Source organism: Pezoporus occidentalis, unplaced genomic scaffold, assembly GCF_034315485.1.
Source record: "Pezoporus occidentalis ecotype Australia unplaced genomic scaffold, CSIRO_AGI_Poc_V1 ctg276, whole genome shotgun sequence".
NCBI classification, from domain to species: domain Eukaryota; kingdom Metazoa; phylum Chordata; class Aves; order Psittaciformes; family Psittacidae; genus Pezoporus; species Pezoporus occidentalis.
In genome coordinates, this window is record NW_026914675.1 from 11,715 (window position 1) to 39,456 (window position 27,742).

Genomic DNA, 27,742 nt, shown 5'->3' on the forward strand with positions numbered 1-27,742 from the left:
CCCTAGTGTCCCTCAGCATCCCTATGGGGTTCCACAGCCCCTTATGGGGTTCCTTCACATCCCTCAGCATCCCTATGGGGTCCCTTTGGATCCCCCAGCGCATTTTCGACCGTGACCCCGCACGACCTCGAGCCCCGCCCACGACGCCACTGACCACACCCCTCATCAGCGCGATGCTCTCTGGGTAATGTAGTCCCCTCCGCCTCTACCACCCCCACGGGCTCCCCATACCCAAAGCCCCTCTCCAGGTTCCCTGCAGCCCCTTCAGGCACTGGAGCTGCTCTCAGGTCTCCCCTTCAGGAGCCTTCTCTTCTCCAGGCTGCCCCAGCCCAGCTCTCTCAGCCTGGCTCCAGAGCAGAGCTGCTCCAGCCCTCACAGCAGCTCCATGGCCTCCTCTGGACTCACTCCAACAGCTCCACATCCCTCTTGGACCTTAGGGGTGGGCTCCCTGGACAATCCTCTCCCTTCACCCCCAAAACTGTTTCCAGTTGAACCTGAGTGAATGAATCATCTCCTTCCTCCGCTGCCCTACAAGCCCCCTAACCAAGAACTCCAGAACCAAGAGAGGAGCAGCCAAAACCGAGTTTATTGTTACTGCAAACTGGAATGTTTCAACTACCAGAAACGTGAGGGGATGTTTGACCAAGAAGACGTTTATTACAAAAAGAAAGAGTAAAACCAAACTGACGCAAAGTTACCATTTGGCTACGAGGCAACAGCAGCCTCCTGGTGTCCTGGCAAAGTCAAGGGGCATAAAAGTCACCACTCATTGTCATTAAAGAAAAATAGAGATTGAGCTCTGTAGGGGCAGATGGGGGCTCTCAGTAGCGGCGGGTGAAGCGTGGCTCCGGGGGCCGGGGCAGCCGCTCCTGTCCCACAAACACTCCCTGGATCCCGGTGCTGGGCAGGACTTGGCTCTGGTTCCCAACCTGGGTGAAGCCTCCGCGCCTGCAACCAAGAGCAACCCCCCTGAGATGAGCCCAGGAAGGGGCAGGGGGCTCAGAGCAACGAGGTGGCTTTGGGTGAGTTTTCTACTTGCCAATCCATAGTTAAGGAGAAGGCGAAAAGTGTTTGTCATGATTGAGACAGGGGTGTCTTCTGTTAGACAGGGCAACTATTATCACGACATGAGAAGCACTCTGACAAAGCTCCTTACCCTGACAGCCCTCCTCGATTCACCACATGGCCTGGTCCTGACTGACCAGGCATGCTTCTATCACCACCTAATTGAAAATGAAATAAAAAGGAAGGAAAAAAAAAAAAAAAAAAGGAAAAAAAAGACAAAAAAAAAGAAGAAAAAAAAGACTTTTGTGTTTTCCTAAGAAAAAAAACACCTCCTTCCCAGAATTTCATTTGCTTTCTTGGCAATGCTGCTAAAGCTCCAGAGGAATTGGAACTGCTGCTGGAAGTTGAGCAGCAGGAAGAGGGGAAACCACACTGGAAGCAGCAAGTGTACCTTGCTCACGATCCCGTCCCATCACTCCTCCAGCCACACTGCCCTGCCATGAACGATCTCGGTGCCCCTCTAACCTTGGGCCATCATCTCCCCAGCCACGGCCAGCTCTTCAAAACATAAAAGAACATCTTCTAGTGGGTCCCTTCTTCGTTGAGCAGCATGGGGGAAGCCAAACCCTGCACCCATCTGGAGCTACTCCATGGTTAACCAAGACCCAACAGTTGTAGTAACAACTGGGCAAAGAAAAGCTGCTGGACAGCATCCTCCACACCACAAAGCACCTCTTTGCTCCACAGAGACAGCGTTAGCAGCACAATGGACTGATGTACTCAAACATGGAACAACTCATTGACTGGCTGGTGGATTTAGGCCAGTCCTGGTGGGCTGGTTGAGGGGGTAACTGGACATGATGCCTCTGGACTGTGCCCAGCTCGACTGGCTGGTTTAAAGAGAAATGACCAGATGGGGCTCAGCTCTCCACCCCCAACGCTGGAGATTATGACTCCAGTTTCCTTAAACCCTGAGCCCTAAGCCCAGCTGAGGCTGTGGGAGGTGGAACTGGAGCATCCAGGATGGGGCTGAATCTCAGCTGCAGAAGAGAAAGTTATTCATGAGAGAACCAGTCAGGAGCTGAGCTAAACTGGGCAGCGCCTCTCTCCTCACTCCAACGCTCTCCTGACACGTGGAAACGTGCTTCTATCTGGAGACAGGATTCACTCGTGTCACCCTTCAAAGGTTCATGCCAAGAGCTTCAATGTGAGGAACCAAGGAATCACTAACCGGGTTGGGGGGGGGATCCCTCTCCCTTCATTCATCCTCCGGTCGGAGCCATAGCCACCCCAGCTATCCCGGGAATGTCGCTCAGGCCCTCCGTGCCGCTCCTCCGGGTAGTGCTGGAAGGCAAATGGCACCATTACGTTCAGCATTGATACAGGTTTTCTTTCAAGTGAGCAAAAAACCAGCTCCAGTTTGGATTCTGTAAGCTGACAGAAAGACCAGGAGCTGCCTCTGGGTTTACTGGTCCCACGGATCGCTCTAGGTGTTTGCTTCACTCCCTTCTCAGTGATGGGAGGTTTTTAGCTGGGGAGGGTGGTTGTTGGTTTCTAGGGTGGCTTTGAGGCTTCATTCTAACTGCAGACTTTTGTGTTCACATAGAATATCAGCCTCCTTCCTACCTCTTTTCAGAAATGAAGGGTTTTGCACACCACTGGGGAACTGTTTTCACACAGTCACCTCCCTCGTGCAATTAGGACACCCGTTATTTCAGAGACACACATCAGAGAAGGGACCCCTCTGATGGGTGAAGTAGGAAGTGTGTGCACTGTGTTCTTTCCAGTCTGGGATTGGCTTGTGTGGCTTTTAAGTGCAGGGGGTACTGGCTATCACCCACCTGCCCGTCACGATCCGGTATTCCTCTTGAACCGTCTCTTCTAGAACAGAAAGAAAAGTTTTGGTTGAATCCACACAGTGATCCTAATGCCAATGTCTGTATGAAATAGGGCAGGAAAGTTTATCTTCATTAGGCTGTAAAGCTGAATGCCCACGTGTTTAGTGGCAAGATACTCAAATGAGTTCGTGTTCCACAGCACACAAAGAGCTCAAAGTGGCACTTATTACTGTAATAAGGGCATGTGAAGCATCACCAAGGCATGGGCAGGCCATTGATGCTACCAAGGGAGAAGACTGAGTGACCCTTCCACTATGAGAAATGAGTTTCAAGCAGAAGCAAAGCAAGACAGAAGTCTCAATAAGCACAATGCAGAACTGTGGAACTAAACATCTGCACTAGCTGGGCTCCAAACATGAAAGCAGGAAAGGTTTTACAGCAAAAGGAAATGGCTCAAGCTCAGGCTAATGAACAGGGACTTGTAAACCAGGTTTCCATCCATCTCCAGAGCAGTTCTGGGATCTCTCTTGGCATGATGGCAGACTACATTAGGACTTGGCTTATAATCTTTATGCAGCCTCTTTCCAGCATGTCCAAACCCAATGGAAACACAGGACTGAAAGCAAGGATGAAATTAAACACAAGAAATGACCCCAGGTTGTTTCTTTCGCTCTTCTCTTTTGGCACCCTTCCACAAAAAGACACTAATTTTCATGAAGATATAGGGGAAAAAAAAAAACCCAAACATCTCCTTGCCAACCTGTCCAAACAATGATCCTGGTACCGGCCACGATCCCTGTGGTCGAAGTCATGGAAGCGATCCTGGCGGCTGAATTCAGAATGGTACCGATCGTCCAGCGCCATTCGCTTCGCCTCGGGCCAGTACGGGTCATCCCGCCTGCAAAGGAGGTCACCATCAACAGTGATCCCAAACCCACCTTCCTCCCCTGATCACCTGAGAGCAAACTTCATCCCATGCAATTGTCCAAACCACTGTTTTAGACTTAAAACTAGGAACTCCTGGGTGCTTCAGCTGCACTGCACTTCAGAGGAGGTGAGGTGCACTGACACTAAAGCTTGACCTCAGCATGTGCTGATGCAAGAAGAGAATGAGTATGTCATCAAGCAATCCCACTTCAAAACCAACAAGCGGTTTCTGCTCTTGGTCACTCCTCTTTGGGATGTAAGAGTTTTAAACCTGCTGCAGTAAAATGGTGCTCACAGAGAGAAAAGGATGAACATTTGGTCTCCCACCCAGCTCAATATCCAAGTGTTCAAAGCAACATGGAAACAGTCTTTCAGTTGTAAGCTCCCACAACTGCTTCAGCAAGAGCGCTCCCAATTCACAAGGGCTTTACAATGCTCTATAACTGGAGACTTTGGGATCCCATCATGGTTATCATTACCTGCCATCAGGATCATAAGGCCTCCGCATGGCAGATCTCCGCTCCTGTTCATAGCGGAGCTGTTCCTGCTGACGCCGCAGCTCTTCACGCTCCCGCTGGATCCGCTCCTGCTCTCGCCTCCTCTCCTGCTCTATGTGCATTCTTTCCCTCTCCAACCTCTCCCTCTCCAGGCGCTCTCTGTCAAGCCGTTGCCTCTGGAATTCCAGCCGCTCCCGCTCCCTCTGCAGCCGCTGCCTCTCATCCCGCTCGTGAATAGCTTGAAGCCGCTGCTCCCGATCCCGCCGCTCTCGCTCTCTGAGGGAAAGAGAGACACTTTGGTGTCAGTCCAGGAGCTTCAGTCTCAGCTTTCTGGCTTCTTTGTTATAGTGGGGTTTCTTATTTCTGTTCTTCCCACTACCTGCTCAAATGGGAATGAGCTCATCTAAATAACAGCTATTTGGTTTAGGGGGGGGAGGGAAGAAAGATCCAGATGAAAAGCAAGGATAAGCTTTCTGTGTGAGTAACAGAGTTATCTCCATCAGCTCTGAGAAAGCTTTCACAGAGCACAACATGTCCTAAGACAGAAGTCTGACAAACAGAAAAAGCATTTACAAGTTTCCACGGAAAGAAGTCAAACACAGAAATGCAAATGGAGTGGACCTGGAAGCACCTACAAAGGTTACTGCTCCACAAGAGCCTCTTGAAAAGCACAGGCTTGGAAAAGAGAGATTTTAGTGGTAAAAACCTTCATCATTTGGCCTTATTCATGCTCGATCAAGAGATTAGCACCAAATCCATGTGAGATCCTAATGCTGGGGGACCGCTGGCCTGTTCCAAACACAGAGGAGGGAAGGAAACCCAAATGCTGCCCAAAGGCGAGGGGGAACGTGAGAGAACTCACCGGCGCCTTTCCGTCTCCCGGATCTCCCGCTCCCGCTGTCGCTGCCGCTCCCGCTCTCGCTGCTCTTTGATTTTATCAAAGGATAAAATATCTTGTTTTTCCTTGCTCTCGGATTTGCGGTCCTGGCTCTTTGTACTCTGAGTTCAAGCAAAACAACACAGGAGCTCAACACGGTGTGTTTGTCGGCTGATATCCCAAGGTAAAAGGCCTACCTTGTGCCAACCTGAGCAAAACAGACAGCCCACCTTCCCTGAGACGCTGGCATTCCATGGGAAAGCCACGCAGGGAAAAGCACCCTGCCTTTGGCTACAAGTTTAATGGGTTTCTGTATATATAAATACTTCAGGCACATGATGTGACTTGTGTCGGTGGCAAGTGATACATGACTTTAAAGGTCACCAGTCGCCACGCTCCGTGCTTGGGGAAACACATCATCTTAACACCATTTTCACAGTGCAATTCCGTGTCTGTGACTAGGACAGCACTGACAAAAGCTATGAAGAAGGTGAAGCACCAGCATTTACCTCTGCAGCATCTTGAACACCCTAATGCTTTCTAAAAGCGAGAAAAGAACTGTTCCCAAGAGGCAAAACCCCCTTAAACTACAAGCATAAAAAGCTGTTTGTCACTTATTTTGACACAAAGGCTTTCTTCTGTTCTTACCCTCTCCTTTGACGTGGAAGTCTTCACACTAATAACTGGTTCTCCCTTTGATTTATCCATCACCACTGTCCTCTCGGTTCCTCGACTCGCTAGAAAACAAAACGCACCCAAGAATAAATAATGTGCAAGCCATTCAATAATCCCTGTCAGATTTCAAACCACTGGGATACTAAAGCAGTAAAAAGTGATTTTACTGAGGTTTTATTGAGGTTTGTTGAAAGGCAGCTGGAATTACCTGACTTGCTTGCCCTGGATCTATCAGAGGATCCAGCCTTTTGGTCGTCTTTCTCTTTTCCTTCTTTTTCATCTTTTCCATCTTTTTCTGCTTTCTTAGCATCATCTTTTTTGTCAGGCTTCTCCTCCTTCTTAACACCAACAGACCTAAAGGTAAACTTTGCTTTAGTAGAGAGAACCTAACAAGAAGTGCCATACACCCATTCTGACCAAGCCGACCATGTAAACCTCCCCACCCTCCAAAAAAACCCTCAACATAAGTACTCTCCAAAACCCCACTCCCAACCCTTCCATCTGCTGTGCTGAAGCCAACATGTACTTCAGGGTTTATCTAGGAACAGGCTAACTGGGTATCTCCTGATACAACTGACAAGATTTGATAATAACCCCTGAAAAGCTCCAGATCTCTGAACAGAGAACAAATTAAGATGCACTTGCTGCTGTACACCACCAATTTCATCTTTCTCAGTATTACTCCTACACTTCAGATGCCGTGTGAAGCAACACACTGAGATTTATTACTGTTCACTTTGCTCACACGGCTGCAGTTCAAGTGAGTGGTCTTTAAACACCAAAAAATACCCAAAACCACTTTACTTCTCAGACTTGGGCTCTGAAGAATGGTGCCTGTCTTTTTCCTTCCTTGTTTCCCCCTCCTTTTTGTCTGAAGGCTTCTTCCCAGCTGGTTCGTTCTTTGCCTGCAATTTGAAGCAGAAATATTTGTATTGTAAGACCTGCAACTTGCTCAGGTTTATTTCCATTGCGGTGTCATCAAATAGCCACCACTTACCTTTTCCACAGAAATCATTTTGCCATGCAGCTCTGTCCTGTGGAGATGATTAATGCACTTGGTGGCTTCCTCAGATGTTGACATGGTGACAAAGCCATAGCAGCGGGAGCCGGGGCTGCGAGCATTGGTCACCACTTTGGCACCAACCACCTTTGGGGAAAAAAAACAGATCATTTTGTGGTTGCAGATCTGTTGCCAGATAAAACCTAATCATCATTTCATAGAATCATGCGATGCTTTGGGTTGCAAAGGGCCTTAAAAGCTCATCCAGTTCCAGCCCCCTGCTATAGGAACTGTTCTGTTTCATTCCCTCGAAATGGAACAGGTTAAACCAGAATCAAACTGGAACCCAAGAGATATAATTAGGCTTCAGCACACTTGATGACAATCCACCGGTCTCTCCTGTCAAGAGACACCCCATTTTCACAGGTCTCTGCACAGAGGTTCTCCAAAATGTGACTTTCAGGCAACCTCCCTCATGAACTACTTGCAGACACAGAGTTTCAAAAGAACACAAGAAATGTCAGAATTTACCCTACTCAGTTATCATGAGGAAAAATAGGAGCTAAATTTAAGGTCATCCTTTGAAATAGCTGCAAGGGTTTGTTAATGTACACATCTGCCCCGTACCTTTCCATACTTGCTGAACAGATTCTTCAAGTCTGTAGCTCTAGTAGAGGAGGAAAGGCCACTAACCCACAAATTTCTGCCAGAACCACTGCCCCCACGGCCTAAGGTACAAACAAACCAAACAGGAAAGACCATGAAGCACAAGAACACAAATGGTAATGACCTTAAAAAAAAAAAACAAACCCACAACTATTTTTTTCCTTCATAGAAACATAGGGTGGTTTGGGTTGCAAAGGACCTTAAGATCATCCAGTTCCAACCTCCTGCCACAGGTAGGGATGCATCACCTTAGATGATGTTGCCCAAGGCTCTGTCCAATTTGGCCTTGAACACTGCCAGGGATGGAGCATTTACCACCTCTCTAGGCAACCTGTGCCAGGGCCTCAGCACCCTCACAGTAAAGAACAACTTCCTTACGTCTAACCTGAACTGAACTTTCCCTGTTTCAGCTTGAACCCATTACTTCTTGTCCTATTGTACAGGCCCTGATGAAAAGTCCCTCTCTGGTGTTTGCAAGTATCTCCAAATGCCAGTTTATTTCCACGTCTCCCAGTCAATCTTAACATCAATACATGCATTGCGTCCCGCAAAAATGAACTTCTGAACTCCAAACTTGGTTAGATTTGACCCCACAACATTTTTTCCCCTCAAGTAATTTGTGTATTTAAGAAAACAAAGCAAAATCCATCCAAAACCTACCTTTCTCATCCTTTGAGATCATCTTTGGATCTCTGTCCTCCTCACCGGGGCTAAAGACAAAACACCACGTTATTCAAATACCCGTATGCAAAAAGATCATTAATTCTAGACTGTGCACTAAAAGTTGGATACCTACCAGTAAATTAGTTCTGAAATAAACACTATCTGTGCAAATTTATAGAAGATTGACAGGAAATATGGGACTCATATCCTCAACCGGACAATTCTGGTTTGCAGTTGACAAAAATAAAAGAGTAATTTAAGAAAACAACCTCTGAAGGTTGAGGAAGGAAAAGAAATCAAACCCTCTTTGTGTTTAAAAACCAACAACATACAAAATCTGCCCATGGAGAAATAAAACAGACTCTTTAGGAATAGGCTACAATTTCATCAGTCTCGGTGGCCAATTGAAGGAAACAGCTTTATGCGCGTCACGTACCCAGCCATGACAAAAAGATCTGGTCTAGAACGGAGAAAAAACAAACCTCTTTTTCTGATCACCGCCCTCACTGGCTGAGGACTCTTTAGTAGCAGGGGGTTCCTCTGAATTAGCTTTGTCTTCTGCTTTCTTGGCATCTTCTTTGCTATCTTTGGCTTCGGGACCTGCGCCTTTGCCCGCTGGTTCCCCACTAGAGGCTTCCAGGCCTGGGGAGCGTTTGCTACTCTGATCGCTCACGCTCTCTACTACTAAAGAGTCAGAGTCCGGCTTCGCTTCCTCTATTGTCTGTTCACTTGTCTCCCCTTTCGCTACAACTAAACGCTTTGCTTCCTTCCTTGCCATAGCTTGGGCCGCTTTGCTGTCCAAATCTAAAGCATCTTCCTCCACCTGAGCGCCACCAAGAGCGTCCTCTTCCTCTGCCAGCCTCTTGCCTGGCACCACGTTACTGGCTTCCTGTGCATGCGCCCGCTCCGCTTCGGAAGTTTCTTCGTTAAGTAGCTCAGATTTACAAGTTTCCCCCAAAATGTCGAGTATTTTCTCATTTTCTACGGATTTAACAGGAATAGAATGGCACAAGATTTAATCACCAGGGAAATACAGCAATCACAAACGTGGAACTGGCATGGCTGCCACACTAACACCAAGAGAACTTCTAAGCTACACAGAGATTGGAAAACCCTAGTGTACACAGTGTTACAAGCTACCCTACCTGCTCTCTCACACGCTACCCAATCAGCCCTACAGTGTTAACAGGGAAGAAAAATGCCCCCAACAGATTTAACAACAACCTTCTGGCTCATCCTTGATATTCTTCATGCAATTGTTCAGCTCTGTTTCTTCTCTAGTTAGCTTCCAGAGTCCCAGATGTTTAACTGAACGTACCATGGCATTGAGAGTTCAATTTCCAAATTTCTGTGAAATTCTCTTAGCAGACAGTCCAACATGAGAACTGGGCATCTTCTGATGGTGCATGAGTGTGTTTGCAGTCCAGAAAGCAACTCAGATCCGTAGGAAATTCCTGTGATGACAGTGTGCTCCTTCTTCTGAAGTCCAGTCACTCATTTAGTTGCAGTTCTGTACCAAAGCTTTGCATTACCTATGCTCCTGTCTTGATATTCACAGCACTACATCACAGTGTGATATCACAAGATCTGTTTGCAGAACCTTTACATCTTTAAGGCTCATTCCTTAACTCCACTCTAGGTACCAGCTCTCTGGAACCTCTGAATCATGTTAAAGACATGTTTTCCCAAGGTGGTTATTCACAGATCTGGTGATATGACTGGGTTTCCAATCTCCATGACCCTGCATGTCCTGGACTGTCCACCATAACAAGGTACACTACAGTAATGCATTAAAATAACCAGGGACACAAAAAAAGAATTCAATGAAGAATGAAACTGTTGCAATGCCCCCAGGACTTTTTTTTTTTGGCTTTAAAACAAAACAGAAAACACCAAGAAACTACCAAAAAAACCCACCCCCAAAAACAGTACCTGGCTCCAAAGGTAACACTTCAAGTTCCTGCAGTGAAAAAGGGTAAGAAATGGAGAACTATCACTACTCTGTAAGAAGGCAACATGTTACTCTTAATAACAACTCCCAACCTCCTCAGTAGAGGAGAATTTAGGGGAAGAGTAACTATAATTCAGCCTACTTCCACTTGGAAAACATTGAATTTTAAGAGATTTTCTCCCAAGAAGGTTTAACATTACTTTTTAACATCTTCAGGTTTTACAAGATGCGTAAGAACTTTGATATTTCTCCAAATATTGAACACATGGTGCATGTTCCCATGGGTAAGAGATCAACAACTGTTAGCAGCAGAGCAAAGCTCATCTTTGCGTTGCCCTTCTCTAGAGTCTATAGTAAGAAGTCTGTGCTCTGAAAACAGCATTCCTACAAACACTAGCTCCGCCTGGAGCTACAATTCCTTAACCTACCAGGAGCGAGCTGGAAACCAAGCCAATGTTTCAGGAATAGACTGGTTTCAGCTTTCATGGGATACATATGCTTGTGATGGAAGTTAAACAGAATGTTAAGGTACTGAGTTGGTTTATACAATAGGTAAAAAGAATCCAATCTACTTCCCAATCTCAGTATGGAATATACATCACATAGATATGAGCTGACAGATGTGTACCCACTGTGTACTACCTGCACATACACTGTTTCTGCACACAGATTTAGTAACATTTTTAATAGATATAACACTACATTTACTATATAAGGCATATATTAAGCCTTTTTTCGTTTGTAAAGAAAAACTGGGTTGCCATTTACCTTTATTACGATTAAATCAGCTGAAGCAGCATCTAAACTGGTTCCAACATCTTCAACCTCCACCTATGAAAGGAAACAGAAGATATTTTGTTATCCATTCAAAAAATGGTACTGTGAATGAAACCTGAAAGAACAGCTTTTATTTTCACTGACAAGTGGTATCAAGCAAACATACTGTGTCCAAAACAACCAGGAAGGGTAAAAACTGACCCTCAGGCCTCTTCCCAATCCCCACTGACTGAATAAGCTTCCTCATTACCTCCCATATGATGGGCAGCTCATCAAAATCTTTTAAGGATGGGGACTCCAACCGCAAACTTTCTCTTGTCTTTATCTCTTATTTACAGCAACAACATAAAGCCAAAAAGTCTACGGGACTTGCTAACTGTTTAGTGATAAAAGATGGCAGGAGCTGACCTGGACTTGGTAGCTCAGTCACTGAATGGAAATGCTTTGTGGGTATTTCTAGTTGCTTGTCTGGGGTAGCAGGTGCTTAGGGATAGGATTAAGCTTATTTCTGCAACTTTCAGATCTCAGGAGGGAACCACCTTCCCCAAATTAGGATCTTGTAGCCCATCCCAACGACACAATGTGCATGCACAAGCAAGAGCCACACTTCCCAATGAGATGTAGCAGAAATAACCGCCTTCAAATGCTTTGAGGTACATTTCAGAAGATAACCACTTGACTTGGGAGGTGGGAAATTATCTTCTAGCCCAGATGGACAATGTCGTATAAGCAGGACAACAGGCAGATGAACACAGAAAGTCAATATAAAACTACTTTCAAGAAGTAACTGTGAGACCCTCTTTTAAGAGAAAGATCATCTGGAATATAGTTCCCAGAATGTTGCTGCTCAGCTGAGATGAAGCTGCAGCATCTGCAGGCCTCACATGTCCTCCTAAGTAAAGCTATGAAGAGGGGAATGTAAACAGAAGGTGGAGCAGAGTTTAAAGCATGATTCAAATGAATGCTGTCTGGACTGCCAGTCACTTCTAGACCCATGTCTACAACCAACTGAAAATCTATTTCCACAGATACGTAAAAGCAAAAGCAAAGCCCATGAGACCTGGCAGAACCCCAAATTGTTGCAAATACTCTTTAGCTACTGGTCTGCTACTTAAAAAATAAAAAATAAAGGAAAAAAAGAATCTGATTCCACACACAGAACAGATGCATACCATCACTACTGATATTTCTCTTGATTCTTCTTTAATGTCTGAAAATTGTGGGGATGCCTCCAAGTTACCTAGAGCATATTCTGTAGGCTGATCTGCAAGTTCTTTCACTTCTGCATCAGCATTTTCTTTACTATCAGACAGTGAGTCAAGAATATTATCAGCACTGTAATCCTCTCCGCAATCTACCGCATTGCCATTATCTATTTCAGCTTCATCTAACACACTAATATCCATCATGTCAATATCCTGCAAGTTATCCAAACTTGTTTCAATATCCTCCTGTGGAAAGAAAAAAAGTATATATAAAAGTCATGGTAACTTGTGGGCAACACTATCACTACTTCCCATCAAACCCAGCCTCACATACCTGTCCATCTCCTGAGTCCTCTTCCAGACCATTATCTTCTACTCCCTCGTCATCAGGTCTACGTCCTAACAACATTATGGCCATTAGAATGAAAAGCAGGTCACAGTATGTTCCCCCTTCAAGCTTCATTTTGCCATCAGATTCACATGCCATTCAGTTTAGTTATCTGCTTTTTCCTGATTTGCCACAACTGAGTGTCCATCCCAGCTCAGTGACTGACAGACAGCTACAATCCAAGGTCTGTCACGAGTTCAAGCACCACTGTGCTCCCCAGCTGAGGCTATTGCAGTAATTATTAGCTCAACCTTTTCTTTCTTTACAGACATTTACCAGAAAGAAGAGAAAGGCAACCAAACACCCCCCCCCTTGTGTGTTTTTGCAGTGTTCCCTTCACCAGCTGCACATCGAATGTCAGCTCTGCTGTTATTGCCAACAGGACGCTGGCTTCAGCGCTCAACAAGAACTCTTGTGTCACCTTTTAGGAATGCGATTTTTCATCACCAAACTACAAGCACATTACAATAAAAAAGGGAAAGGGGTTCTAGAGCTGAGAGGAGCATCTTGTCTATCTCCATCCCGACACCAAACATCCCAGGACAATCTGTCAGAGGCTTGAAAATGAACGTGGCTACGAAAGACCTCTCTGATTTTACTCACACGTGACTATTCTCATCCCAATTAAGATTTCACCTTTGAGATGGCAAGCAAATGAAAGAACATGCCAATGACAAGAATCTGGGTCAAACAAATTAGTCAGCAAAACACTGGAGCTTCAGCTCGCAGATTTACATGTTAAAGAAGTCAAAAATGATGATTAAAACCCTTCAGCACAAGTGCTCATTCTGCTCAGCCCCAATACAAAACTTTCAGTGCTCTTTTATTACAAAATAAGCTCAAACTATGCTCATTTTAGAAAAATGACTTCAAAATAAGGATTATGTTAAGACTATGTCTCCCCATGAGAAAAAAATCTGCACAAAGAAAGCCTTAAAACAGATCCAATTTCTGAAATTGGTTAAAAACTGGCCTTCTAGGGAGAAAAAAGAGGCTATTTGCTATGAAGAATAAGCAGAACACACCATAGAAGTTCTTCTGAATTTGCTGGAAACTCTGCATTTCTACCTCAAAAAAAAACCCTTTATAAAGGTAATCACATAAAAAAAATAAAGGTTCATTTATTTTAAGAGGACTGACCCTGCTTCAAGTATTATTTATGAATTCCTGCTGTAAATTTTAGAGAACCTTGAGAACAAACCAACAGATCCTTCAAGTGGCACAATTCCTGCCTTATTAAATCACACGAAGCTCTGTCAATAAAGGACCAGATTAACCCCATACCATTCAGCCCCAAAAACCTGAGCACAAATGGGGAGGAAGAGTATCAGTAACGTATTAAAGGAACAGTAGATTGAACTGTGCTTAGTAAGCAGCTTTTACCCAGGACTGGCTCAGGCAAGTAATCACAGAACGGTCTGGGTCGGAAGGAACCTTAAATGCAATGTTAGGTATAGCTTTGAGATTGCAAAGCAGCCAGCACCAGTGCCAAAATTAATACAAAGGAAAAGCAGACTTCAGGAAAAAAAGACCAGCAAGGCTCCATTCCATGAGTAAAAGTCCCAGGAAAACTCAAGGGGGGATGGGGTGGAAGATCCCCTCTAACTGCCCTGTACCTTTGATGCTTCTTTTTGGAGTTTTCTTCATGACATTTTCTGAAACCAGTGGAATTTCATCAGGATTCCCCCCTTCCTCCTCAATAGCCTATTAAGTGGAAAAGATAAAAACAGATATCAAGACAGACATACAAATCCCATTCGTGCATTATGGCAAGCTGAAAAGCAGGACACCCAAGGCAGAAACCCACCAAACCAACAACCTAGTGCTTTGAGTTAAGCAAGGAGCAACAACCCAAAGCCCACCAGAGCAAAGCAACGAGCACGCAGGAAAGCGCGAAGGTGTTGGTGGAAGGTTTCTGGAGAGAAGCATGACCTCGAGGCAGAAAAAGTCCATCCCAACCCGCGGTGTTGCGACAGCGTGAGAAGCCCGGCCCTAGGAGCCACATGCACCAGGTCAACGGAGGTGACCTGCATGCCGCTAGTGCCAAACGCTCTTAAGGGGACAAGGGACGAGGTGGAAAGCCAGGAAAGAAAAAGCACGGAGCAGGAAGCCTGGCAGACAGCGAACAGGACCTTAAATCCATGCTCAGTGCATAGCATGAGGATACGACACCCAGCAGACACGCTGTGCTGTGTGGGTCCAGGAAGGAGGTGGGGGGCTCGCTGCGTGGATAGGAACGACAGACACCCACAGGGAACCAACCCCACAATCTCCCCCCATAGACAGCGCACCGCTACCCCCTGACACCCGCCGTTCTCGGGGGCCCGGCACACCGAAGCCCCGCTCGTCACGGACCGGTGGGGCCTCCATTGACCCTCCCCGGCCCCGCCGCCCCCCTCAGCCCGCTTTCCATGGGTGTTTGCCACCATTTTCCTCAGGGCACCGGGCGGGCCCCCACAGCCCCCCCGCTCACCCTCCGGAGCCGCTCCATGAGGACGCTCTTGTTGCCGCCGCTGTCCAAACTACGCCGCTTGAGCTCGGCGCGCAGGTCGATGACCCGCAGCTCGCTCAGCCGCCGGCGGGTTTCAGGCTCCGAACCGGGGAGCCCAGCCGCACACAGAGAGGCGGGTTCTCCCGGCCCAGCCGCTGCCTGGCTGTCCGCCATGGGGCCGCTAGCTCGGCTCGCACCGGCCGCGAACACAACGGAGGAGCCGCCGCGGCGGCACAAAATGGCGGCAAGCGCAACAGGCGCTGAGGTAAAAGGCGGGGGCGCAGGGAGGAGCCGCGGCGCGCATGCGCCAGAGCTGTCAATCACGGCTCCGGCCAGGCCCCGCCCCTCCGCGCCTGCGCACTGCATCCCCGCTCCCCCGCCGCGCCTCGGCCTGTCCACCATCTTGCGCCGCGATCTAAAGGTGAGGTGCTCGGTTGTGCCGCGTTCGGCCTCTCGGTGGAAACATCGAAGGGTGCCTTAATGGCGGAGAGTCAGTCAGCGGCCGGGCTAGGGGACTTCACATCCCTTGGTGCGGCCGCGGCTCTGGGCTCAGAACCCGAAACGCGGCGGCTGAGCGAGCTGCGGGTCATCGACCTCCGCGCCGAGCTCAAGCGCCGTAACTTGGACAGCGGCGGCAACAAGAGCGTCCTCATGGAGCGGCTGAGGAAGGTGAGGCGCGATCACGGCGGGGGAAGGGGGCGGCAGCGGAGGAGGAGGAGGGGGGAAAAGGAGGTGTCATCCGGGTCCTTTGTCCCCGGCCTGAGGGACTGGGCGCATGCGCGCGCCGGGGCCTGAGGGAGCGCGAGACGCTGTCCCCCCGCCCCGGGCCCGCCGGTCCCCCCGGTTCCTGTGTCCAAACCTCGCTTAAATCCATCTTTGACGCCGTTCCGGAATGTAATTTCGCATGTTTCCTTAGTCCAGACCAGCGGGAGTCGATCCTGATCCGTTTATGGGTTCTTATAGTCCCGCAGGTTGAGAAGGAAAGAGTGTGTGGGGTGCGCCCGAGTTCCTGCGGCGGTCCCTCCCCGTTTTATACGCTTTTAAGCTTATCTAATGAATAAGAAGCGTTGTTGACAGAGGAAGGGAACTTTGCTCTTCAGCCGGAGCTTTCTGTGGGGTCAGCACTTTGCTATGGAGTGTTTCCAAGGGCTGCTTGGCGGGGTGACGTGGGATAGGGTTTCTGAGTGAAAATCCCCCCAAAACGGGGTTTAACCTGAGTAGGCAGGTGAGTACCACATGGGTGGGGATAGGGAGGGAGAACTGGAAGGGTAAAAGTGAAAGAAAACTCGTGGATTGTGGTAAAGAGAGATTAATAATGTTAAAAAGGGAACGATAAACTCAGGAGGAAAAGAAACCCACCCAAGAAAAGTGATATTAAAGGAAACAATCGCTGGCTGTCAATGTGAGCGTTGCTGAGTCTCCAGGTCATAGCAGCCCTATCAGTTCTGTTGCTGTGCATGAGATCCTACGGTCTGGAATATCCCTGTGGTCAGACAGAGCCACTGTCCTGGCTGTGTGCCCTCCCAGCTTGTCACACCCCCCCAGCCTGCTCGCTGGCAGGGCAAGAGGAAAAGCAGGAAAGGTCTTGACACTGTGAGTGCTAATGACAACCCCCCTGTGTGATCAGCACTGTTCTCAGCAGAGGTCCCTGCACTGTTGTGCACTGGATGTCATGCTGCTGTCTCCCACAGGCTATCGAGGAGGAAGGGGGAGATCCTGATGAAATTCCTGTGGCCTCCGAACTGAGCAACAAGAGAATGCCAAAAAGAGCTAGTAAAGGTATGACAAATACAGTCCCCTTTGCTTCCATATAGCTACAACTCGGAGCCCCATGGTGATTCCTTCTGTTTCAGTACTGGACTTGTAAATCAGGGTTTTAATCATTACTGGTTGAAACAAGTTCAGCGTTAAATATGTAATTCAGCAAAGAGTAGACGTGTTATGATATTTAGTGCTGTATTTCACTTCAGTGATGCTATTTTTAGGAAGAAAACCAGAAGAAGAAGGTGTTGAAGACAATGGACTAGAAGAAAACTCTAGAGATGGGCAGGCAAGTGAAATCATGTTACTAAGACATCATTTGACGTTTGTCATTTACAGTAAATACACATCCACCCTTTTTCTTTCTGTAGGATGATATCGAAGCCAGTCTGGATACCTTGCAAGACATTGACATGATGGATATCAGTGTGTTAGATGAAGCTGAAATAGATAACAGCAGTGCTGTGGACTGTGGAGAAGACTATAGTCCAGATAATATCCTTGATTCTCTGTCTGATAATAAAGACAATGTCGAAGCAGAAATGAAAGAACTTCCAGATCAGCTAACGGAAAATGAGGTGAGGAGAGATCTTTGTAACGTTTCAGAAGGGATTTAATAAGTTTATGGGCATATGAGTGAGTTATTTCAGTGTAGTACAACATGGGACAATGGAAAAACATGTTCTGTGCAGTAACCACAGCAACGTGAAATAAATTTCCTCTCTAAATGAGAGTAACTTTGATATAGACAGTGTCGAAATGAAAAGGAAAGGTAACTGGGGAAAGATATTAATCATTAAGAATACTTACATTGCTCCGCATTCTTGGGTCACAATCTGAAGGAGCAATTGGAATCAGTCAAATACTGGTAGGTATTTCCTCTGTGATTGCTGGGGAGAATTGCATGCGGTATTTCAGCAGAAGTGAATGGTACTTTTTGTAAGAAGTGCTGTAATTCCTCTTTTACTTTTTTAGGAAGATTATGATGACATTGAAAACAATTTAGATGCCTCTTCTTCTGATTTAATAGAAATGAAGGTAAATGAAATACGTAGCTGTGTTTCAGATTGTTCTTGTCAGTATTCACTCTAAGAAAACATGACCATAACATGAAATGGGAGCAGAATCCAAGACATATGTGGGCTTGCTCAGGATTGAAACAAGGGGGCACAAAATCACAAAATGGAATATAGAAACCTTTAGAATTAAAGTAATGTTATGTTTGATGGCTTTGTAACAGTAGCAATGGAAAATTACTGAGGTGCATGATACATAGAGAAAAAAAATAAGAGTACAGCTAGAGAACATAGAATTCTCACAAGATAAATCGTTATAGTTGACATAGTTTAAGAAAAACAGTCTAGAAGAACAGGACACAGGATAAGGAGTATCTGGGAACCACAGGTGTCCAGGATGGGCTACAGCTAAACTAACTGATAAGTAGGAGGATAAGAGGGTTGTTATGTCTCTGGTGCTAACGAACCAATTAAACTGGTATGAGCATCTACTGCGCCTGCTTCAAAGGCTGCCAGAAGCGATGAAGATCGTTGGAAGAAGTAAACGACCCTCAGAGACCACCACCACAATTCTGTATGCATGCGGGGAACTTTCTGGAAAATTATGTAATCCATACATAGCCTCATGAATATGTATGTATGCCCAGTGGCTATAAAAGGATGGCTTGTGGCAATTGGGGTGACACACGTTAGGAGGAGCTATCCCCCATGTCTCCTGGCACTGCAGTAAAGAATACCTGCTTGTCAGCTTGAAAACTTTGTTGGCAAGTTTGCTCCTGGAGTTGTCTCTGAATCAGGATGCAGTGTGTCAGATGAGAACCCCCTGGGTCTTGTCCCCAGTTTCAGTCAGCTAGCAAGACCTCTCCCACTTTGTGGCAAGTAAAAATGATCTTGTGCTATTGATTTCTTTCTGAAGCTGATTATATCAAGTAGCAGCTGGGTTTGGGTTTTGCTCTGCAGTTGATGTTGTACATGAAAGCACTTCGTCTCTTTAACGTTCCAAGTTAGACTGGAGAATGCTATTGTGGCTGATGTTTTCATTAGGCTTTAATGTGCCAGAAAAACTACCGAAGTTCCAGTGGATGGTGACAAGTGCTAAATGTAGGAGGTGAATTTGTGTAGTTTTCAGTCTTGGGATGGGGTGGGAGGGTGTAATCAGTCTGTGATCTGTGTTACCAAATACATTTCCTAAAATCCTCATTCTGTGTTTTCTTTTCCCACACAGAAAATGGAGAAGCTACACTTGGAGCCAGGTACTGTTAAAGAAAAACATATTCCTGTCTTTTCAACTAATACTTTTTAAACCATTAACTATTAAAACCCCAGGCAAAAAAAACATAAGTTGCATTATTTTTATGATGGACAATCCAGATCATGCAGGGTCATAGAGATTGGAAACCCAATCATATCCCCAGATCTGTGAAGTAATGCTTGTCATCTTTGAAATATTCCAAGTGAAATGAAATGGTTTAAAAACCTGTTAAGCTACATAAATGGATTTAGAGAAGTTAATCACAGTTTAAAAGCTAAAGATTCTACTTGTAAACAGATCTTGTGATATTGCACACACCTAAAACTCTTACTAAGTAAAGAGGCAGTGAAAGCAGTAAAAAGATATTGTAGGGCATTAAAATGTAAAGTTTAGTTACTGGATACAGAAGAAAGAAGAGAGTTTCTTCATGGAAATTTCATACAGATACTTTTCACTTTCTGGACTGCAAACACACTCATGCACCATCAGAAGATGCCCAGTTCTCATGTTGGACTGTCTGCTAAGAGAATTTCACAGAAATTTAAAAATTGAACCCTCAGTGTCTTGATACGTTCAGTTAAACATCTGGGACTCTGGAAGCTAACTAGAGAAGAAACAGAGCTGAACAATTGCATGAAGAATATCAAGGATGAGCCAGAAGGTTGTTGTTAAATCTGTTGGGGGCATTTTTCTTCCCTGTTAACACTGTAGGGCTGATTGGGTAGCGTGTGAGAGAGCAGGTAGGGTAGCTTGTAACACTGTGTACACTAGGGTTTTCCAATCTCTGTGTAGCTTAGAAGTTCTCTTGGTGTTAGTGTGGCAGCCATGCCAGTTCCACGTTTGTGATTGCTGTATTTCCCTGGTGATTAAATCTTGTGCCATTCTATTCCTGTTAAATCCGTAGAAAATGAGAAAATACTCGACATTTTGGGGGAAACTTGTAAATCTGAGCTACTTAACGAAGAAACTTCCGAAGCGGAGCGGGCGCATGCACAGGAAGCCAGTAACGTGGTGCCAGGCAAGAGGCTGGCAGAGGAAGAGGACGCTCTTGGTGGCGCTCAGGTGGAGGAAGATGCTTTAGATTTGGACAGCAAAGCGGCCCAAGCTATGGCAAGGAAGGAAGCAAAGCGTTTAGTTGTAGCGAAAGGGGAGACAAGTGAACAGACAATAGAGGAAGCGAAGCCGGACTCTGACTCTTTAGTAGTAGAGAGCGTGAGCGATCAGAGTAGCAAACGCTCCCCAGGCCTGGAAGCCTCTAGTGGGGAACCAGCGGGCAAAGGCGCAGGTCCCGAAGCCAAAGATAGCAAAGAAGATGCCAAGAAAGCAGAAGACAAAGCTAATTCAGAGGAACCCCCTGCTACTAAAGAGTCCTCAGCCAGTGAGGGCGGTGATCAGAAAAAGAGGTTTGTTTTTTCTCCGTTCTAGACCAGATCTTTTTGTCATGGCTGGGTACGTGACGCGCATAAAGCTGTTTCCTTCAATTGGCCACCGAGACTGATGAAATTGTAGCCTATTCCTAAAGAGTCTGTTTTATTTCTCCATGGGCAGATTTTGTATGTTGTTGGTTTTTAAACACAAAGAGGGTTTGATTTCTTTTCCTTCCTCAACCTTCAGAGGTTGTTTTCTTAAATTACTCTTATTTGTAAATGTCTCTATAAGTCTGTTTAAGAATCTGACTTCATTATTTCCTGTCAGATTTCTTAAATCAAGTATACAAAGGTGTGTTTTCATTTGCAACATATTTTCTGGTAGGTATTTAACTTTAGCATTTTTCAGAAGTTCTAGTGAAACTCTTTTCTTTCGGACTGAAATAACGTGGTGTTTTGTCTTTAGCCCCGGTGAGGAGGACAGAGATGCAAAGATAATACCAAAGGATGAGAAAGGTAGGTTTCTTTAAAGAAAACAAAACTTCAGTGCTTGCTTGGACAATCTGGCTTTGTATTGGATGGGCTACTTCAGTGGAAAAGCGCGTTGCAGTTGTTAAATACCATAAAAGAGTAACCTCTTTCTGTTTGTTTTTAAACAATTTATGCAAAAAGAACCCCAGTTTTCCTTTTATACATTTTCTAAGGCCATCTGTCACAGCCTTGTGTGTCTTGATCTTCCAAGGTAGCTGGTAACAAGTGGCAAGTATGTCCTGCATGGCACTGAAGATTCTTGCCTGCAGTGGTTAGTGAGTCAGGTGCCTTCCTCAGTTATGTTTGCTTTACAGCTGGAATTCTTCAGAACTTCTGTTTTGCTGAAGTCATTTGGAATCTTGTCTTCATGTATTTAAATACCACAGAAACTTCAAGCTTAATACTGTCTTCAGGTTAGATTGATGCTATTAAATCTTTGTCCACACAGATCCAGTTCATGGTGCAAATATGCCTCATATCCAAGATGAAAATGCCTTGATCAGCACTGTCTGCTGCTCCGTCTTTTCATTATACTTCTTCCTTTCATACATCAGGCTGCTGAGTCTCTGCAGCTCATCGCACCCCTCTGTTCCCTCCTACCTTGACCAGGGCAACTGACTGCTAGCATTCTCCTTGCATACTGCAGGCTGGTAGTTCAGCACTGTAGGTGTAGAAGTTTCTACAATTCCTGTCATAGTGAAGAAACTCATTATTAGTTGTTTCTATCCACTGGACAAGAGGAATTTGGTTTTAGTTGAGATTTACGGCACAGGCTGAACTCATTGTCAGCTGCTTCTTCCAAGATCTGGGGTTATACCTGTCTGTGTAAGCTACTTCACAGTCAGCTCCATTGGAGTCTCTTTCCCTCTTGCTGACAGTCTGGAATCTTTTATTCTCTTGTTTCAGAACATTTGAAAGGTTTGTACGTGGTGTCTTTTGGCCAAGGATTTTTTGTGGACTGGGAAGACTCTCCTTGAAGTCTGCATTCCAAACAGTCTTCAGGAATTTGGGTGTCTGATAATGTCCTTGCCCCTGTGGACCTTCTTCCAAAGGATCTTTCTGGTTTAGATGCCAGATTTATTTGGTGCTCTTGCACAGTTGGAGGAAGCTGGGTCTTCTCTAACTCCTGTAACTAAAGTCACACACAGACTCCTACCCTAACTGTGGAATCCGTGTGGACAAAAATAGGAGAGGAAACTTCCTTGCTTTATGGTGGATGTCTTCCCATGGTTAGTCTGCATCCCATCAACATTGCTTTGGAGTCAGGGAGCACAAGAGATAACAACCTGCTGCATGCATCAAAGCTTGTAGTTCCAGCTTCAAGTTTTTGCACTTTCAATGCTTCTTGCCTTCAGGAATGTGAATACTGAGGGGAGAATGTTCTGTGTGTCATTTTATTTGCTCTTTGATATAAAAATACGAAAGACTTGGTGGAACTGCTCCTTTCTAAATCTGAAGGAGTTGTTGGAATAACAAAGTTTTGGAGGTTTGGGTTGATCTGTTTTCCTCTTCAGGTCGCACTGCCAGTGGTTCTGGTAGAAACTTCTGGGTGAGTGGCCTGGCTTCCACTACCAGGGCTACAGATCTGAAGAATCTGTTTAGCAGATATGGGAAGGTAAGGGTTTCTTTTCATCTGAAACTATCTTAATAACACTTCTTAAGCTCCTGACACTGAAACTACCAGTGAAGGGAATGAAATGGTCAAAAAGACTTTGTGGTTGCAAGGGAAAAATGGCCAAAGTACATGCTGAATGCCCACTCCTTCCTGCTGTCACTTGCTTCCAAGCAGAGAAAATGCACTTTATGGGCCTTGGTTTGTGGGGAGGCTCCTGCAATTGTTTATTAATGATAAAGCAACTAGCAGGTTAAATGTCCCTGTCAGATGGGAGATGGAAAGAGTTAGTTCGATAGAAAATTAATGTCAGAGACATAAATATGGATTTCTGTCAAAACTTTGAAGCCTGTTTAAAGATTCCTGTCAGCACGTTGGAGTAAAAGAAACCAGTTTGTGCAACAACCTGCTACTGAACATTGAACTACTGACAGTGCACCCTAATTTAAATGTGACTTTTACAAACAGGTACAGAAATGAAGTGTGGCATAGCTTTGAGTCTGCCTGAAAGCCATGGGGCTAGTAAAACCTTTGTAATGTTCCTTGTGACAACACTTGTGCCAGGGAGTGTAAATCCCTCTTTTCTTTTGGCAAGGTGGTAGGTGCCAAAGTGGTGACCAACGCTCGCAGCCCCGGTGCTCGCTGCTACGGCTTTGTCACCATGTCAACAGCTGAGGAAGCCACCAAGTGCATCACTCACCTCCACAAAACAGAGTTACATGGGAAGATAATCTCTGTAGAAAAAGTGAGTACTGGTCCTCAAAGATACCCCACTACCACCGCATTGTACGAGTGATCGAGGCCACATTCTCAGCTGATGATGTGCAAAATACATTTCAGGCCAAAAGTGAACCTGCTGGGAAGAAGCTAAGCGATAAAAAAGAGAATGAAACAAAGAAAGAAACAGCCACTGAGAGGTACTGTTCTGGAAATCCTCTGTCCAAAGGTGTTTGCTGCTTTGTTTTGCTATTGCTAGGATTCTCCTTTCAGTTCTGCCTCTGTATTAGTCTAATCTATACCAGTATCTCTCTATAGACCTGGCAGTGTTAAAAAGGATGAGAAATCTGACCAAAAAGATGATCCTAAAAAGACAGAAGACAAAGATGAAAAGGAAAAAAAAGAGAAAGAGGAACTGAAGCCAGGTTCATCAGATCAACCTAAAACTATTAAGTCAGGTAATTTGGCTATTCTGTTTTTCATAGAGTAGAAGATAGGGTGAAAAAATGAGTAATTAATTGTAGGTGGTTCTTTCCGAAGGACTGCCAATGGTCTGGAATTAGTTCTGGTTCCTAATGGGAAATCCAGAAGGTATAAAGAGGTGGAGGGGAGGGAGTTTGACATTGTGTTGTGCTCAACAGAAGCACTGGAATAGGTGTAGTGGAGAATGGTTTTTGAAGAGAGGGTTAAATGCCTGTCTTGGCATTCTAGAGAGCACAGTGTTTGGCATAGCAATGAGTAGGGTTAGTTATGTAGTTTCATTGTTCTTTTCCATGTCTTTCCCCTCAACCTCTGATGGATTTAGGAAGTAAAGGAACAGAGAGAACAGTAGTAATGGATAAATCCAAAGGAGAACCTGTTATTAGTGTGAAAACATCAACTACATCAAAAGACCGAGTAAGTCATGTTTCTGCATGGGAAAGGTTGACAGTCTCCCTTAGAAACAAGCACTGAATCCTGCCAAGTGACATGGAACCCGCAGTGGTCTTACTGGTTTGTCCAGTTGGAGTTACTAAAATGTGGATTTAGATGCTAATTAGTAAAATACCTTTTGTAGAACTGATACCATTCAGCACTGAAACCCCCCCAAACACATATGGGCAGTAGCACTGTTATGGTGTGTCTGTAACACTAAAAGAATAACCTGTTTGGAAAGTGAGGGGACCTGGATCTGGATGAGTGGAAATGGAGCTCATTATTGCTTGGGATAGTTGTCCTTTTGTAAATGTACTCCATTGAGTTTCTCTCCTTCAATATCAAATCCAGAGCATCAAGAGCCAGGATCGCAAATCGGAGAGCAGGGAGAGACAAGGGATTGTGCCATTTGACAAAATCAAAGCCCAGAGGAAGATGAGGGAGGCAGAGCAGCGCCGGTAAGAGCAGGGAAATGCCTCGGGTGCTTCCCTTCCCTGGCTTTTTTCCTTTTCTTCTTCCATTCTAACCTCCTTTCTTGTGGAAGTATCAGATCTGTGACCTTCTGTGTGTGTTCAAACAGCACTCGGGAGCGCCGGGAGAGGCAGCAGCACCTGCAGACTATCCGGGAACGAGAGGAAAGAGAAAGGCTGGAGATCGCTCGGGAGAGGCTGGAAATTGAACGGCAGCGTCTCGAAAGGGAACGGATGGAAAGAGAAAGACTGGAAAGGGAACGAATGCACATAGAGCATGAGAGGAGGAGGGAACAGGATCGCATCCAGAGGGAAAGAGAAGAACTGCGGCGCCAGCACGAGCAGCTGCGCTATGAGCAGGAGCGTCGCTCTGCCATGAGGAGACCGTATGACATCGATGGCAGGTAAAGCCAGCAAGAGAAATGCTGTGAGTGGAAAACGCTGCCAGGTTCTGGCTCATCTGCCCGTGCTATAAAAAGTTCTCCACGTGCTCTCAGCTTCCATCTGTCAGCAGCTTGGTGATGGCATGGACATGAGCATGTTTAATAGCCTCAGTCGGACTATCTGCTCGAACTCTCTTCTGTCTTGGAATGGGAGAAACAGTATCAAAAGTGATTACTTCTTCTAAAGTGAGCATGTTCCTTCTTTCAGGAGAGATGATCCGTACTGGCCAGAGGCAAAACGAATGGCAATGAATGACAGGTACCACTCAGACTTCAGCCGCCAGGATCGCTTCCACGACTTCGACCACAGGGATCGTGGCCGGTACCAAGACCATTCAATAGACAGGTAGGTGTCTGCCCTCCACGGTGTTCCCTGGAAGAGAAAAATAGATTTAATGGTACATTTTCCTGTCTTCACTTGTGTGTTTGGGTTGCATTTCAGTTTGTAAGCGTGGCTTAGTGGCTGCAGACTTCTTACATCCCCATGAAGAGCTCTGTCCTGTGCCATGAATTAAGCCTTCTGGCAGGCTGGCTCCAAGTGTTCTGCTTGCAGAGAATCCTAAATAATATTGCAGGCACGTGGCATTTGGGTTTATACCTTGGGTTCTTCAGGAATCCAAAACGTGACATGGTCTCCATAACTTCCAGCTCTTTGTGCCTTTTGTAGATGATGTTGGCACTCCATGGAAGCAGGATCTTTCACCTGTGTTGTTACATAGATGGATTTTTAGAGGCTGCTGGATGTTTACTACCACAGTCTGATTGTGATTGTCTGTTGTAGGAGAGACGGATCCAGGACAATGATGGGAGATCGGGATGGACAAGTGAGTTGCCTTACAAAGCTACAGAAACCTCTTCACTTCTTACAGCCTGGGTTTCTGTAGTGTGTGTCAGACAGAACAGTAGTTTAGAATTAAGTATCTTCTTGACAACCAGATTGTCTTGTTGTCTTTAGTAAGATGAAATTTAGTTCAATGACTAAACTATGGAGGTGGTCACACGGTGACTTGCATGGGGAAGCTGTTAAGATACTCAAAACTTGATGGGAGACTGTTGAGGATGGCCTTCCCTGGCTGATCCTGCTGGGAGTGGGGAGGTTGGACTAGATGGTCTCCATCCTAAGTAATTCTGGGATGGAACAATGACAGCTGAGCAACTTGAAACAACTGAAGAGCCTGGTTTGGGCAACCCTGTAAATGATCTTTGTCTTTCAGCACTATCCAGATGAGCGCCATGGAGGACCAGACCGCCACTCACGAGATTCCCGGGAAAGCTGGGGTAGTTACGGATCCGACAGAAGGATGAGTGAAAGCAGAGGGATGCCCCCGCAGTCACGGTCAGTGCATTGAACTGAGGATCAGTTGGGATTTTGCTGCTTTCCCTTTAAAAGTCAAACACTGTGTGTGCTCTGGCTCACATGAGGAGGATGAATTCCACTCTCCCACAGGGATGGACGGGACTGGGGAGATCACGGCCGCAAGTTTGAAGGACATCAAGATCGTTCGTGGCAGAGCAGTGTGGATGGAGGGATGATGGGGCGAGATCATGAGCGATGGCAAGGTGAGCTGCAGTTGTGCTGTGTAAAGAAGGAAAGACAGGCACTGCTATCCATGGGGATGAAGGAAAACTTACTGCTGTGGAGTTAAAGGAAGCATTGGAACTTTTTCAGGTGGAGGTAGAGGCAGACCTGGCCATGTGATCCATCGTGGAGGCATGTCAGGGTAAGGACTTCAGAGAGAACAGAGGGTTTTCCTTTGAAGGGGCAACTCTTCTACTTAAATTGGGTGAGCATCAAGTTACCTGATTTCTTTAAATGTCAAGGACTGGTGAAATGCTCCCATGGTTTTAATGTTGCTGAAGAGTGAAAGATCACACCAAGAGCTGTGAGAGAACAGCCATTCTCTCAACCTGGTATCACCAATTCCACCAAACCATTACAATAGCCATTCTATCCCCATCACATCAGGAGTCACCGCTGCAGTTAACGTGTCTGAATCCCTTTCTAGGCGTGGAGGTTTCATGCAAGGTGGCAACCAAAGTCAGATGATGCACGGAGGAGGAATGCAGGGGGAAGGCTTTGCCGGCCAGGAGAGAGCAAACAGACCCAACGACCCTCGTTTCAACCGTCGCTACTGAATGTCTTTAGTTTTTAACTCAAGGTGGCAACTGAAATGAGGCTGTTCCCCAAGGTTACCATTCATTGTAACTGGTGGGCTACTCTTAAGTGTCATTTTTTTTAAGCTGCTACCATCTTATTTCACACAACCCAATGTGAACTCGTTTGTTTTGTAATGTGTTGTTCATATCCCATTTAAAATGTTTGTTAATGAAGCATTCCATTTTCCATAAATAAAAGCCAGTTTACAGGTAATTGTTTTAATAGTCCTGGGAACCTGAATTGAGTCAATTGTGTATAAAACTACAGGGGTTTCTTTCAAAGATTAAGTACCCGAAACGTAATTACATGAGGGAAGCAGTGGTCAAAGTTTGAACCTGGTGCTGCAAAACTGACTTGGAAATGCACAGGACATTGTTCTCCAGGCAGCAAATGCAACTTCCCCGAGTGTAAGAAACCCTTCTGCAGGCTGCAGCCCTGGAGGTAGTTGTCATCCTTCAGCCAAAATCATTCAGATGGTTTTAAATGTCTGGTAAAGGAATCAGAACCAAACAAGTGATTGTAATACTGCTAATGCCCACC

General features: G+C 45.7%; 2 protein-coding genes across 9 annotated transcripts; one reads left to right on the forward strand and one right to left on the reverse strand.

The window, feature by feature from the left end:
• Nucleotides 1–567: 567 nt before the first annotated feature.
• Nucleotides 568–15,971, reverse strand: LOC134166907 (scaffold attachment factor B1-like). Of its 6 annotated transcripts, none has more exons than XM_062625005.1 (21): nt 15,820–15,971; nt 14,086–14,173; nt 12,416–12,480; nt 12,049–12,327; nt 10,868–10,930; nt 10,081–10,108; nt 8,631–9,129; nt 8,146–8,195; nt 7,447–7,547; nt 6,817–6,966; nt 6,624–6,724; nt 6,028–6,173; nt 5,793–5,881; nt 5,130–5,266; nt 4,250–4,543; nt 3,604–3,741; nt 2,847–2,886; nt 2,237–2,349; nt 1,457–1,563; nt 1,157–1,223; nt 568–948 (listed from the first exon to the last, which is right to left on the reverse strand). In XM_062625005.1, exons 1-21 carry the CDS (start codon nt 15,832–15,834, stop codon nt 822–824), a joined length of 2,697 nt encoding a protein of 898 aa, XP_062480989.1. In that variant the 5' UTR covers nt 15,835–15,971; the 3' UTR covers nt 568–821. The 6 variants fall into 6 exon arrangements, 5 of the variants coding, with proteins under 5 accessions (XP_062480989.1, XP_062480991.1, XP_062480987.1 ...); XM_062625007.1 differs by lacking the exon at nt 15,820–15,971 and adding an exon at nt 14,943–15,377; XM_062625003.1 differs by lacking the exons at nt 1,157–1,223; nt 15,820–15,971 and adding an exon at nt 14,943–15,241.
• LOC134166909 (scaffold attachment factor B1-like) lies at nt 15,311–27,415 on the forward strand. 3 transcript variants are annotated; one of them, XM_062625009.1, is made up of 21 exons: nt 15,311–15,629; nt 16,652–16,739; nt 16,931–17,010; nt 17,093–17,299; nt 17,697–17,759; nt 18,963–18,990; nt 19,894–20,392; nt 20,823–20,872; nt 22,402–22,502; nt 23,095–23,244; nt 23,340–23,416; nt 23,535–23,674; nt 24,022–24,113; nt 24,483–24,589; nt 24,712–25,005; nt 25,253–25,390; nt 25,826–25,868; nt 26,259–26,380; nt 26,492–26,604; nt 26,714–26,765; nt 27,051–27,415. In XM_062625009.1, exons 1-21 carry the CDS (start codon nt 15,441–15,443, stop codon nt 27,178–27,180), a joined length of 2,763 nt encoding a protein of 920 aa, XP_062480993.1. In that variant the 5' UTR covers nt 15,311–15,440; the 3' UTR covers nt 27,181–27,415. The 3 variants fall into 3 exon arrangements, with proteins under 3 accessions (XP_062480993.1, XP_062480994.1, XP_062480995.1); XM_062625010.1 differs by having other exon boundaries at nt 16,946–17,010; XM_062625011.1 differs by lacking the exon at nt 17,697–17,759.
• Nucleotides 27,416–27,742: the final 327 nt, after the last annotated feature.

What these genes read in the sequence shown, in the direction of transcription:
- LOC134166907 (XM_062625007.1), bottom strand. Translation starts at nt 15,362, where the DNA reads ATGGTGGACAGGCCGAGGCGCGGCGGGGGAGCGGGGATGCAGTGCGCA. An exon ending in TCATGGAGCGGCTCCGGAGG is followed by an intron (nt 14,174 to 14,942) that starts GTGAGCGGGGGG and finishes TCCACTTAATAG; the next exon opens with GCTATTGAGGAGGAAGGGGG. An exon ending in CGGGAGACGGAAAGGCGCCG is followed by an intron (nt 4,544 to 5,129) that starts GTGAGTTCTCTC and finishes TCTTTCCCTCAG; the next exon opens with AGAGCGAGAGCGGCGGGATC.
- LOC134166909 (XM_062625009.1), top strand. Translation starts at nt 15,441, where the DNA reads ATGGCGGAGAGTCAGTCAGCGGCCGGGCTAGGGGACTTCACATCCCTT. An exon ending in AATACCAAAGGATGAGAAAG is followed by an intron (nt 20,873 to 22,401) that starts GTAGGTTTCTTT and finishes TTTCCTCTTCAG; the next exon opens with GTCGCACTGCCAGTGGTTCT. An exon ending in TGTTTAGCAGATATGGGAAG is followed by an intron (nt 22,503 to 23,094) that starts GTAAGGGTTTCT and finishes TCTTTTGGCAAG; the next exon opens with GTGGTAGGTGCCAAAGTGGT.